At 38.6% G+C, this 14,354-nt stretch overlaps 1 protein-coding gene across 9 annotated transcripts in view; it reads right to left on the minus strand.

The window, feature by feature from the left end:
• Positions 1 to 14,354, minus strand: part of DENND4A (DENN domain containing 4A) — a 131,047-nt gene that overhangs the window by 95,955 nt on the left and 20,738 nt on the right. For 2 of the 9 annotated variants that reach the window (XM_062206167.1, XM_062206160.1), the window contains exons 2-4: positions 8,559 to 8,641; positions 4,927 to 5,052; positions 69 to 401 (exon numbers count right to left, since the gene is read on the minus strand). In XM_062206167.1, coding sequence (XP_062062151.1) covers positions 69 to 379 — 311 coding nt within the window. In that variant the 5' untranslated portion in view covers positions 380 to 401; positions 4,927 to 5,052; positions 8,559 to 8,641. Of the gene's footprint in view, positions 1 to 68; positions 402 to 1,046; positions 1,143 to 4,926; positions 5,053 to 8,376; positions 8,447 to 8,558; positions 8,642 to 14,354 lie in introns of those variants that run through there. The other 7 variants (XM_062206163.1, XM_062206162.1, XM_062206164.1 and 4 more) reach the window with 7 other exon arrangements.

A 14,354-nucleotide genomic window follows, 5' to 3' on the forward strand; every position in this document is an offset into this window, starting at 1 on the left:
GACCACTATCTGTGTATTTCTCAAATAAAATAAAAATGAAAAGAAAAAAAAAAAAAACACACACTTACCCCAGATCTGTAAGTGGAGGCTTATCTCTTCCTCTTCTATAACAAAGGTAAATCTGTGGCCCCACAAGACTTCCATTATTGAGATCAGCTGACAATCCAGTTGGGGTGACATCAATACACATGTAATCCTGGGGCACTTCCTCCCCAAGAGATTTAATAATAACTGAAACATCTGTGATAGGTTCTTTTGGTTTAGCTACTTTATGACAGGCATCATTGAAGTGAATTTCTTCTTCAAGAGGCTTTGAAACATCAGTTAACCCTGCCACAACAAAGTAGTCGGCAACGCGAGGCCCTTTGTCTTCAATCATCTTCCATTACAGCAGACTACATCTAAAAGGAAAATAAAAGACTGGTATTCTCCTTTAATAAGCCAAATAACTGTAAGTGGTTGTTAGCCAAGTAAGAACAACAACAAACTATAAGTGTGCTACCTCTCTAGTAAACACAATAGTATTTTAGATTTCATACATAAAAAGTACACCTTTTTTAAAAATGAGAAAATCTAGCATTATTGCTTTTTTATAGAAGTAACACATGTATTTCCAATTTTGGCAGCATGGAATCCTAGATTGCTTAAACAGACAATTAAAAAATCCTTTTAAATACAAAGATTAATTCATAAGAATATCAGGGGAAGTCTCAGGGCCTCGAAACATTGAGGAAATCAAAAGCCAGGATGCAGTCTATAAGTCAATACTTGGTGGGAAAATTTGCTGATTTCAATAAAGGGGTTTACGTATTAAAAGGCATTACAGGAAACAAGACCTTGGGACCATCTAAAACACAGAATTAGAATTGAGACACTTAGATAAAGCCAAGAGCTTCAAACGACTAGTCCCTAGTTAAAGAAATTTTCAAAAACCTGTCCACTGTCAGAGAGAGATAATAAGGTTTGCCTCACTCTGAACATAAGGTTGGTTTTGGTGAAGTGGGGGAAGGTCTCCTCTCAGAATTTGTAACAATAGGGCTACTCACCCCTGGATTTGGGGTTGAGCTTAAGCCATCTCCATGGTACCAAGAAGCTCCAACAGAGAAATTAATAATAAAAGCGTTCTCAGGCTAGTGATACCCCTGGGGAAGCAAATGCAAAACAGTTCTAGAGGGTACACACTCAACCCAGGTTTTCCAGAGGTAAAGCCCCGCTGAGGAGAGCTCCTATTCCAAAATTACAAAAACATACTATATGAGTCTCAACAGATACAATGGGAGAATCTCAAATAATAGAAGTAGAGAGAATGATAAGAATCATGCATGCTTTATAACAAACTCAAAGGAAGATATGCAAAGTGGAATCTCTGTATTTGCAAACACTTTGATAGTAAAATCCCCTTCAGTTGTTTAGTATCACTGAAACTTCATTTTCTTCATTAACTAAGAGAACATACTCCATAGTATTGTCATTATTTATATACCACTGTTATAAGAAAAAAATATTTAATCTAAAACAGAATTTCCTTGCCTGAGTTTCATCTAAGAGTTTCAACTTAGAATCAGTTCCAATAAATGCAAAGAAAGAGTTTCATGAACAAGTACCTTTTTGGATATTTATAATATATAAATAAATATTAAACCCACAGCAGTCTTTTGATAAAGGTACCAGATAACTTTTATGCTTAACTCAGAATTTCCCAGGCCTATTTGAATAATGACTACTATTTTCTCACTTAACTAAAAAAAAAATCCTTAGAACATGTTTTGGGAACTGTTAGCTTAAAGTAAACAACCTTCCCTTACAGACTGTAAAGAAATTCTTATGGACCATTTACTTATCTATAATAGAATTATAATAATTTTCATCATAATCCCAAAGCTCATTTCATTTTCTGTATTGCTAACATCATGAGTTTTCAGAATTCATGCCACATTTCTTGGAATCTATATTCATTGCTCAAACACACTCTGTAAATATTACCATTGTTTGCTTAGAAAACAAGCCTAAAGAAGGATTAAATGTTCCTATTTGTTTTATTCAGCTATATATGGCTCCTCTGAAGCAATTCCCTTACACAAAATATTTCTGCAAGTAATAAAACACTTCAGCTTTTCAGAAATGCCTCTCAGACTGACAACAACAAAGAAAAGGTAATAACCAGTTCTTCTGAGAAGACTATTAAATACTGAGTCACCACTCTTAGCTGCCTACCTATAACATGTGTTCCACAAAAAAAACAAAGTCAGTTTTACCTGGTTGGTGATCTATTCATTAAAAAACGTATTATAATACTTAAAAGAGCAGTTTGCATTTAGCTTTTTTCCCTATTTTATTAGTATTTGAAAATAACAGTTTATAGGTTTATTGGTATTTTGATGGATACACCATTATTGATCTATTTGCTCACTGGTCATTTATTACTTCTATTTATTTTGCTAATAATTTTAAATGTTACAATGTATAACCTTGAACATAAACCTTTAGGTATAACAATTATTTCTTCAGGATTAAATCACTGAAGTGGAATTATTAGGTTAAAAGCTACCTCAGTCTTTTTTTTTTTTTTTTAAGATTTATTTATTTGTCTGAAAGGCAGAATTAGAGAGGCAGAGGCAGAGGCAGAGGCAGAGGCAGAGGCAGAGGCAGAGGCAGAGGCAGAGGCAGAGGCAGAGGCAGAGGCAGAGGCAGGGAGGGAGAGAGAGAGAGGTCTTCCATCCACTGGTTCACTCCCCAAATGGTTGCAATGGTCAGAGCTGTGCTGATCCAAAGCCAGAAGCCAGGAGCTTCTTCCGGGTCTCCCACGTGGATGCAGGGGCCCAAGGACCTCGAAGAAGCTCCTGGCTTCGGATCGGCAAAGCTCTGGCCGTTGTGGCCAATTGGGGAGTGAACCAGTGGATGGAAAACCTCTCTCTCTCTCTCTCTCTCTCTCTCTCTCTCTCTGTGTCTCTCTCTGTCTCTGTCTCTCCTTCTCTCTCTGTAACTCAGACTTTCAAATAAATAAATCTTTTTTTAAAAAAGGTGCTTTTGATTAGATATTCCTGGTTTGCAAATTTTAATAATTTTATCTTATGCACAAATGAATACAGTAAATAACTACTGAACTAAAACAAGAAGGTACTGTTCTTTAAAAATAAATATGGGAGGGGGGAAGCCATTGTAACCCATAAGCTGTACTTTGGAAATTTATATTCATTTAAAAAAAGTTTAATAAATGAAAAAAAACAAATATAAGAAAAGAACAATTTTAAAGGGATAGGAGCTGGCACTGTGGCATAGTGGGTAAAGCTGCTGCCTGTGATGCCAACATCCCATATGGGCACCTGTTTGAGTCCCAGCCGCTCTACTTCCAATCCAGCTCCGTCCTAATGAACCTGGGAAGGCAGAGGAAGATGGCCCAAGTCCACAGACCTCTACACTCATATGGGAATCCTGGAAAAATCTCCTGTCTCCTTGCTTCAGATGGGCCCAGCTCTGGCCATTGCAGCCATTTGAGGAGTGAACCAGTAAATGGAGGGTCTCTCTCGCGCGTACTCTCTCTCTCTCTCTCTCTCTCACCTTGCCTTTCAGATAAATAAATAAATCTTAAAAGAAATAAATTAAGCTGGTGATAAAATCCTCTTACATTTATTGACAGGGAAGTTAATTATCACTCTAGTTCCCTTGTCTTATTGATGTTTTCTACTTACTTATTTGGAGCATGGGAAGGTTGAGAAGGTGGGCAAAATATTTTAAGGCACAGATGACAAAGTATATAACTTTCAACATAGCTAGCAACAAAAATCCACTGGAAAGATCTAAGTGCCCTTCAATTCATTCAAGAAGAGCATATACTACTTAAAACGTACCTCTACTTTTAATTTTAAGTCAACTGCTTTTAAAGTGATATTATTAATTTAGAAATTAGAGGGAAGACATTATTAAAAATTACAAGCAAATACTGAAACTACAATTTTTAATAGAGAAATGAATAATCAGTATTTCCTAACAGTTGCATTAAGCCTGGAGGTTTATTGTGGCATGTGAAATCTGCAATACTGATTAAAAAAATAGTAAATGTAAATTAAAACAAAATGCCTTGTGCTGGCAAGAGTCAAGATAATTACTTGGAAAGAGAACTTCACGAAAGCATTCCCAGTCACACACAAAATGAACTTTTAATGTGGTACATCACAGCAAAAACCTCTGAACAATTAGGTGGTAAATTTCCATAAATTCATTTTTGGAGACTGGGGATCACAAAAAAACATGCATTTAATTCAAAAGCTCTCTAAATAATCATAGTAATATAAAATCTTGAAATAGCTTTATTCAAGCTGAAATAACAAATATATAATTAATCAATGATTTTTTTCAATTCTCCTTTGTTCAACATGGATAGATAACAAGTTAGCTCATAAAATAAAATGTTCAAAGTTATTTTAAAATGTCAGATACCTGCATAGCTAGTCTTTCACTTTAAATTACATACATGGCCGGCACCGTGACTTAACAGGCTAATCCTCCGCCTTGCGGCGCCGGCACCCCGGGTTCCAGTCCCGGTCGGGGTGCTGGATTCTATCCTGGTTGCCCCTCTTCCAGGCCAGCTCTCTGCTATGGCCCGGGAAGGCAGTGGAAGATGGCCCAAGTCCTTGGGCCCTGCACCTGCATTGGAGACCAGGAGAAGCACCTGGCTCCTGGCTTCGGATCAGCGAGATGCGCCAGCTGCAGCGGCCATTGGAGGGTGAACCAACGGCAAAAAAAAGGAAGACCTTTCTCTCTGTCTCTCTCTCTCACTATCCACTCTGTCTGTCAAAAATAATAATAATAATAATAAAATAAATTACATACATTTTCATTGAAAACAGAAAGCAAAGATGATGTTCTCTCTATTACTACAAGGTTCAAGAGAATTAAATTTGGAAGTCATTACAAGAAAGCTCTTACCTATTCAGCAACTAATGGAGACTGACTTTTCTCCCTTTCAATCTCCCCAATCAATTAAGACTCTTTTTATTTCTTCTCTCACTCCATTAGGCCAATATATTTAAGCATTCGATACTGAGGCTCACTCTAAGGATAAGAAAATGCAAGAGGAACAATCAGAGAAAATTTTTTTAAAAATATTTATTTATTTATTTATTTGGAAGTCAGAGTTACAGAGAAAAGAGGGAAAGCCAAAGAGAAAGGTCTTCCATCTGCTGATTCACTCCCCAGATGATTACACTGTCAGGGCTGGGCTAGGCTGAGGTCAGGAGCCAGGAGCTTCATCCTGGGTGGCAAGGACCCAAACACTTAGGCCATCTTCTGCTGCTTTTCACAGGCCATTAGTAGGGAGCTGGATGGGAAGTATAGAGCTATGCCACAATGCTGGCCCCCAAGAGAAATACTTTAAAAATATATAAAAAACAAAATTTATGAACATAAAACATTCTGTGTAATTATTAACTATTACTAAATGGTAGTTGAGCAAAAGCCTTCCAGGCAGGATGTGATAGTCCTTAACTCAGACTTACATATGAAAATGGTCAGTAACACAATGGAACAGTTCAACCTCCTTACCTCAGTTCATTTAAATCAACAGAATAAATATCCTGCTTTTTCCAAAAATGTAATTCCCCAGTTATTCTAATCTATCTTTTCCTATATTATCAAAACTAGAGACCTTTATTCCTATCTTTTCTAAATTTCATCTTTGATCTTTCTTTCAATCAAGTTATCTAATCTACTGTCCTTCAAACACAATTTTGCCCTTGAGTTGTTTTTTACTTTGTAAAATAATCTTATCTTCTTTAAATTTTTTTTTTAATTTGAGAGGCAAAGAGAGAGAGAGAGAGAGAGAGAGAGAGAGAGCAAGCTCCCATCTGCTGGTTTACTCCACAACAGCTAGGAACATCATCTGGGTCTCCACAAGGGTGGCAGGAACCAAGTCCCTTAAGCCATTTGCCACTGCCTACCAGAATCTGCATTGGCAGGAAACTGGTGTCAGAAGGCAAAGCTGGGAATCCATCATAGGTACTTCAACAGGAGATACAGGCATCTTTTTATTTTTCTTTTAAGATTTATTTATTTTTTTGAAAGGCAGAGTTAGAGTAAGCGAGACCTTCTATCTGTTGGTACACTCTCCAAATGGCCACAATGGCCAGAGCTGGGCAGATCTGAGCTGCTTCCGGGTGTCCCATGTGGGTGCAGGGGCCCAAGTACTTGGGCTATCTTCTGTGGCTTTCCCAGGTGCATTAGCAGGGAGCTGGATAGGAAGTGGAACAGCCAGGACTCGAACCATATGGGGTGCTGGGGTTGCAGGCAGTAGCTTTACCCACTATGCCACAGTGCCGGTTCCATGGGATACAGGTGTTTTAACTAGCCTCTTAAATGCTAGTTTAATGTCCACTCCCTACAACTTTATTCTTTTCTACTTTAACTACACATTATTTCCTTTTTCTAATCAAACTCATATTTTTCAAAACAACTTAAATCTATATGGGGACGGGCACATTGGTTAAGACACAGCCTGAGATGATCACATCTCAGAATGTTTGGATTTGAGCACCAACTCTACTTCTAATTCCAACTTCCTGTTAATGTGTACCCTCAGAGGCAATAAGTGATAGCTCAACTATTTGGGTTCCTGTCACCTACATAGGAGACCCAGCGTTAGTTCTGTGCTGCTGGTTTTTGCCTGACCCACCATGGTTGTTGTAATCATTTGGGAAGCAAACCAACAGACGGAAGATCGTTTACTCTCTCCCTCTTTTTCTCATTCTGCATCTTCAATATATGTAATTAAGTAAAATTATAAAAACTGGCTTAGCTATTATTAAGACTTTGCTTTAAAATTTTTACTTTCATTTAAACTTTATGAACTGTACAAAGTAGGTAAAAAAAATCAACAGTCTCATTCACAATAAATCAGCTTTGTATCTTACTGTTAAGTCTTCGAGAACAGAAAATATCCTTCTAATCCTCATCCACAGCTACAAAGAACTCAAATATTTGTATTTTTATTAAATAAACATTTCCAAATTGCTATGATATTCATAATTATACTAAATGATTATATAATATTGTATCAAATAGAAATATAAACCATAATTAGTATCCCATTATCTTCATTCCCAGCTAATAACCAAAGTATAGCAGGTAAGTGATTTAAAATATTTGTTAAATTAATATTTTTCTATAATCTTTTTAAGCATACTATATTAAATATAATGTCTTTTTTCTATATTCCACAATAATTTTACTGAACCACAATTACAGCTGCTGAGACAGATACAGTAGATGACCTGAATCTAGTAACCAATCATCACCACGATCAGGGTCCCAGACAAAATTAGAAATTTACTGAATAACTGATTAATTTATTCAAGGTATTTTTAATAAATACTAGGTACTGATGTAAACAGAGATAAAAGCAACAGCATCTGCCTTCAGAGAGCTTCTTATTTAGTTCTACCTTTCCTTATCCCTTTCCATACTTTGATTCTACCTCCTGCCATCTTTTCTTCTATTATCCTTCTGACTCCAAGTGTCTGACTTCACCTTGCCCAAAGTTTCATCCATCAGTTTCTCATAAAAGTCCCATGCATAGAACTTATACAACTTTGTTCTCCCCTTCCTTATCTCCTTAAAACTAGCAGTCCTTCAACATCAGTACCCCAAGGAGACTTTAAAGGAAAAAAAGTCTTATTTGGATATCATATTTAACGGTACACTGATTTTTTTAAAAAAAGTTTAACCTTCCAAGAAAACCTTTTTTAAAGTAAGTACTTTTTTAAAGTAAGCTTTATTGATGGGGCTGGCTAAATGGCCCAGTGGGTTAAAGCCCTGGCCTGTTGCACCAGAATCACATATGGGTGCTGGTTCAAGTCCCGGGTGCTCCTCTTCCGATCCAGCTCTCTGCTATGGCCTGGGAAAGCAGTAGAAGATGGTCCAAGTCCTTGGGCCCCTGCACCCACGTGGGAGACCCAGAAGAAGCTCCTGGCTTCAGATCGGTACAGCTCCAGCCTTTGCAGTCAACTGGGGAGTGAACTAGCATTTGGAAGACCTCTCTCTCCTTCACTCTAACTCTGACTTTCAAATAAATAAATAAATCTTAAAAAAAAAAAACAATAAAAAACCATAAATGAATAATTGGACAACTCTCTTTTGAAGGATTTCCAAATTTTTATTTATTAAAAAATTAAAAATGGAATAATAGGCACTTACAGAGGAAGGGATCTTGTAGGTCATACATAGCCAGTCCCTCATTTTATAGCCAAAGAAGCACAAAAAGTAACCTACTTAAGGATATCCAGCTAGTCAGCAGTACAGCCTGAGCAAGAACTCCATTCCTTTAATCCAATATTCTTTACAATGCTGAGTTTGCCCCTAATAAAGTTTTGAATTAATACTGACCTAAAGGATATCTTGGGACATCTTCTTTCAATAAGCTATTTTGTGCCACTTCTTACTCATAAGTATTATGCTGTGAACATAATACAAATTCTTTAGAATTATGGTAAATTAAGGTTTCACTGTATTTACAACAGAAAACAGCTAACTGAAACAAATGGAAATGAAAAGCAAAAACTACTTACATATTACCGGAGTTTTCTCTCTGCAAATGATGCCAACCTCAATTTGTGAATTCTGGAGGCCTCAGAGTCTGGGAAATACTATACTGAAAAGAATAAGAATTGAGCTTAAATCAATTGAATCAAGTATTTCCCAATATGCTTATGGATACTTAAACTTCTATTAGCAATAATTTTTATATGAAACTATTCCAAACATTGCTCTCATATAGTTAATAATAATTTTCAAACACCAGCTCTTCTAGAAAACACATTCAGTCAGGAATAGATACATACTTTAAAAAAAAAAAAAAAAGGAGGAGAGAGTGAGATAGAAAAAATGTTTTAAAAAATGGAAGGCACAGGCCAGTGCCGTGGCTCAATAGGCTAATCCTCCGCCTTGCGGCGCCGGCACATTGGGTTCTAGTCCCGGTCGGGGCGCCGGATTCTGTCCCGGTTGCCCCTCTTCCAGGCCAGCTCTCTGCTGTGGCCCGGGAGTGCAGTGGAGGATGGCCCAAGTGCTTGGGTCCTGCACCCCATGGGAGACCAGGAGAAGCATCTGGCTCCTGGCTTCGGATCAGCGCAGTGCGCCGGCCGCAGCACGCCGGCTGTGGTGGCCATTGGAGGAGGGTGAACCAACAGCAAAGGAAGACCTTTCTTTTTTTTTTTTTAATTTTTGACAGGCAGAGTGGACAGTGAGAGAGAGAGAGACAGAGAGAAAGGTCTTCCTTTTGCCGTTGGTTCACCCTCCAATGGCCGCCGCGGTAGGCGCGCTGCGGCCGGCGGCGCACTGCGCCGATCCGATGGCAGGAGCCAGGTGCTTCTCCTGGTCTCCCATGGGGTGTAGGGCCCAAGAACTTGGGCCATCCTCCACTGCACTCCCTGGCCACAGCAGAGAGCTGGCCTGGAAGAGGGGTAACCGGGACAGGATCGGTGCCCCGACCGGGACTAGAACCCGGTGTGCCGGCGCCGCAAGGCGGAGGATTAGCCTAGTGAGCCGCGGTGCCGGCCAAAGGCAGACCTTTCTGTCTGTCTCTCTCTCTCTCTCACTGTCCACTCTGCCTGTCAAAAAATAAAAATTAAAAAAAAAAGGAAGGCACAAAATAAATGTGCAGAGAAGTTAAATATAAGAAAGAAAAATCATGTCTATTTCTGAGGCGTTATGGAGAGCATTTCATTCCTAAAGAAAAAAAAATACATAATTAAGACAATTCATGGGCTGGTGCCGTGGCATAGTAGGCTAAGCCTCTGCCTGTAGTGCTGGCATCCCATATGGGCTTTGGTTCATGTCCTGGCTCCTCCTCTTCTGATTCAGATCTCTGTTATGGTTTGGGAAAGCGGTAGAAGATGGTCCAAGTGCTTGGGCCTCCACAACCATCTAGGAAACCTGGAAGAAGCTCCTGGCTCCTGGTTTCTATTAGCCCAGCTATAGCCATTGTGGCCATTTGGGGAGTAACCAGCGGATAGAAGACCTTTCTCTCTGTCTCTCTGTCTGTAACTCTACTTCTCAGATAAATAAATATTTTTTTAAAAAGACAATTCAAATAAAGACTCAGTTTGCTTCTACATATATAACATATTTCAAACAAGCCAACATCCAAAAAGTATCTTCACTTTATTATAAGTTTTAAATATAATATTTAAATAGAATTGGGGCCGGTGCTGTGGCGTAATGGGTAAAGCCACTGCCTGCAGTGCTGGCATCCCATATGGGCATCGATTCAAGTCCCGGCTGCTCCACTTCCCATCTAGCTCTCTGCTATGGCCTGAGAAAGCAGTGGGAGATGGCCCAAGGCCTAGGGTCCCTGCACCCATGTGGAAAACCTGGAAGAAGCTCCTGGCTCCGGGCTTTGGATGGGCACAGCCCCGGCCATTATGACCAATTTTGGAGTGAACCAGTGGATGGAAGACCTCGCTCTTTCTGCCTCTCCTTCTCTCTTTGTGTAACTATGACTTTCAAATAAATAAATAAATCATTAAAATAAATAAATATATAGAATCAATTGTATCAAATGCTTAACAAGAGATATGGTAGGGATCTCATCAAGGAGCCAAAATCTTCTGTCCTGGACAATAGGTAATGTTGTTTTTACGTGATTCAAAATTTCATGATCATATTTTCTATAAATTGAATTGTTTATAAAGTTGTAGCCGGCTGGCGCTGCAGCTCACTAGGCTAATCCTCCGCATGCGGCGCCAGCACCCCAGGTTCTAGTCCCGGTTGGGGCACAGGATTCTGTCCCGGTTGCTCCTCTTCCAGGCCAGCTCTCTGCTGTGGCCCGGGAAGGCAGTGGAGGATGGCCCAGGTCCTTGGGCCCTGCACCTGCATGGGAGACTAGGAGGAAGCACCTGGCTCCTGGCTTCAGATCGGTGCAGCATGCCGGCCGTAGCAGCCATTTGGGGGGTGAACCAACGAAGACCTTTCTCTCTGTCTTTCTCTCTCTCTCACTAACTCTGCCTGTCAATATATATATACATATATATATATATATATACACACACACACATACATACATATATATATACATATATTATGTATATATATATATATATATATATACACACATAAGTGTCACTGACAAAGTCTTAGGATACAGCCAGACCAGCATCATATCAACTAATGGTAGGTTAATTTTCTAATACTGGACAAGTGTGCATACAAAAAGACTTCTAGTAATAAAGCATTAATAGCGCCTTCAGGAAAACAAGTTGAAGTACAGAAATCACAAGCACATCAAGAGGAAGAAATTACTGCGTTAACCCACATAAACCATCTACTAATGACAGAAAAAAAAAAGCAGCAACAGATACAATATGTATGTTAGACGGCTGATCTTTGCTATGTGTCTGTCTACGAGAAATGGAAGAGAGGGGAGGAAAGACCTATTTCAGCCAAGAATTTCATACAGTGTCTTGGAATGGAGAGTGAAAAGAATGAATGAGAAATAAGTGTAATCTTTTTACCTTTTGGATTGCTGAAAATGGTCAGAATGGATATATGTTTTTTAAAACTATGACACCACTCTATCTCAGGCCCACTGAACAATTTCAGGCAGTAAATGTGCAGTGGTTTACATAATCTTCAAGTATGTCTAAAATCTCATTGCTAAGTAGCAAAGAGAAAATGTAAATTCTGACCAGGTCAAACATTTTTTAAAATTCCACATCATATTATCACAAACACTTTCTACTTAAGACTCTATGTACATAAAAATATTTTCAGATTTTGAAAATTACAGTTATTTTATTGGTAGAATAGCAGGCTTATTTATATGGAATTTTGAATTATGAATGTGCTACAATGAATTCCAAATACATTTTTGTTACATCGAGTTGTTTGATATAGTAAGAACATTGTTTTAACTGTGATTCTATGCTCTACTAAACTTTTTGACTATTACTCAAAAAACATTTTTGATGTTGAACATTTTGATTATTTTAAAGTAGTATCCACAGTAATACCAAATGTTTCTTCTTTGACAGAATGAACGTCCAGAAACTGTACTCTGATTATCCCACATGGATGTCAAGGACTCAGATACTTGAGCCATATCTTTCTGCCTCCCCAGAGCACATTAGCAAAATGCTGAATGGAAAGCAGAGTAGCCAGGATTCGAACCAGGCATTACAATATGGGATGTGGGCAGCCTAAGGAGGGACCACTGCACCAAATACCCAGGCTCACCTGTCTTATTCTGACTTTCCCAGTTTTATTTGTGTGTGTGTTTCAATGCAGTTTTTTTTTTTTTTTTAAGATTTATTTATTTGAAAGGCAGAGTTACAGAGAGGCAGAGGCAGAGGGAGAATCTTCCATCCGCTGGTTCACTCCCCAGATGGTCACAACTGCCAGAGCTGGGCTGATCACACACACACTCACACTCTCTCTCTCTCACACACACACACACACACACACACAAGGTAAGGAGGAAGGATAGTGATCAGCTACTAAATCACAATGAAGATCAGTCTCCTTGGTTCTGAGATAAATCTTCTTACCAAGAAACTACAAAACAACTACAGAAGACGACTCCTAGATGCATAATACCATTAAAAGGAGTCTTATACTGTGTACAAAAATGACTCTGTCTGTCCCTCATCCAGAAATTCGGTTGGAGCTTAAGTATCTGGCATCTCTTTGAGAATACGGATCTATTCTGGATAGAACAGTAACACAAAGGAAATAACTGAGGATTAATATATAGACACCTCTTGTATCCAGAGTACACACAACCCAAAGGTAGGAACCTTTTCTTCTATGTCTTCTGAGTCCCTCAAAAGGAAAGCAGTTATAGACACAAGGCAGGTACAGAAACATTTATTAAATGGGTAAGGTCAGCACTGCAGAAAAAAGGGAAAGGGAAGACATCAAAGAATCATAGGATTTCAGAGCTAGAAGGATACTTGGAAATTCTGTTTCAATTACACCTTTCATAATTTGAGAAATTCTGTAACTGAATTAAAGTAAAATACTTGCCTATGACCAAATATATCATCAAATTTATGACTCAATTCTCATGGCTTTTAATTTTAAGTTCTACTGTGCCATATTTCTGGAAGAGAAGAGAACACCTTAAGGAAATCTGTGTGTTAATTAGTTAACACGGGCTTTGATGGACATATATATTCATATGTAAATGAGAAGTTAAATTGTCAGAAGAGTTGAGGTAGTAAGCAAGTAAGCAATAGAACAGATAACAAAAATAAAACAAACAGATAAAATCAAAAGGAAAAAAGTTGAACACAGATATAGCAAAAACAGGAATAAAAAGGGTGGCCAAAAGTATAAAAGGAATAAAAGTAAAAAAAAAAAAAAAAAGGAGAAATAGGATTGGAAAATTGTGAGAAATGTTTAAAGAGAGATAGTAAGATGGTACATGGAGAATTTTTAATGCTGTTTACAGTTTTTTAAAATAAACTATGACACTGACCATTCCCAAAGTGAAATCTATAAACTAATAATATGCAGTCAACCCACAATCTTACACTGAAAATCTGTTCCTATTCAGCACCACATATGAACTTGTACATGATGCTTATTAGACTAGAGTGGAAGGGAAGTTTGGTTCTAAAGATCATCTCTTGCACCAGCTTGTTTTACTTCATTTCCCCTGTGTACATCATCACTATATTGCAAACTTCTTACTTCCTCTTTGAATTACCATTTGCATTTGTTAGCACCTAAAATTAATTGTTGCTATCACTGGAATACTTTTCTCTCAAACAACACAATATGTGGGTTTTCTTTTCTATTTTTTTTTAAGATTTATTTGTTTTATTTGAAAGGCATAGATACACAGAAAAGGGCTGGCACTGTGGTGTAGTATGTTAAGCTTCCACTTGTGGCACTGGCATCCCATTTGGGCTCTGGTTTGAATCCTGGCTGTTCCACTTCAGAGCCAGCTCCCTGATAATGGCCTGGGAAAGCAGTGGAAGACGGGTCAAGTGCTTGGGCCCCTGCACTCATGTGGGAGACCTGGAATAGGCTCCTGGTTCCTGGCTTCAGATTGGCCCAGCTCTGGCCATTGAGACCATCTGGGGAGTAAACCAGTGGATGAAAGACCTCTCTGTCTTTCCCTCTCTCTGTAAAATGCCTTTACTTTAAAAAAACAAAAATGTAAATATTTATCTATTTAACTGAGAGGCAGCATAACAGAGAGGGGGAGGGGGAGGGGGAGGGAGAGAAATCTTCCATCCACTGATTCACTCTCCAAATGGCTCCAATGACTACAGCTGGGCCAGGCCAAAGAAAGTAGTCCAAGTCACCCACGTGAGTGGCAAAGGCCCAAGTATTTGCTGCTCTCCCAGGCAAACTATCAGAGA

Source organism: Lepus europaeus, chromosome 11 (assembly GCF_033115175.1).
Source record: "Lepus europaeus isolate LE1 chromosome 11, mLepTim1.pri, whole genome shotgun sequence".
Taxonomy (NCBI): Eukaryota; Metazoa; Chordata; class Mammalia; order Lagomorpha; family Leporidae; genus Lepus; species Lepus europaeus.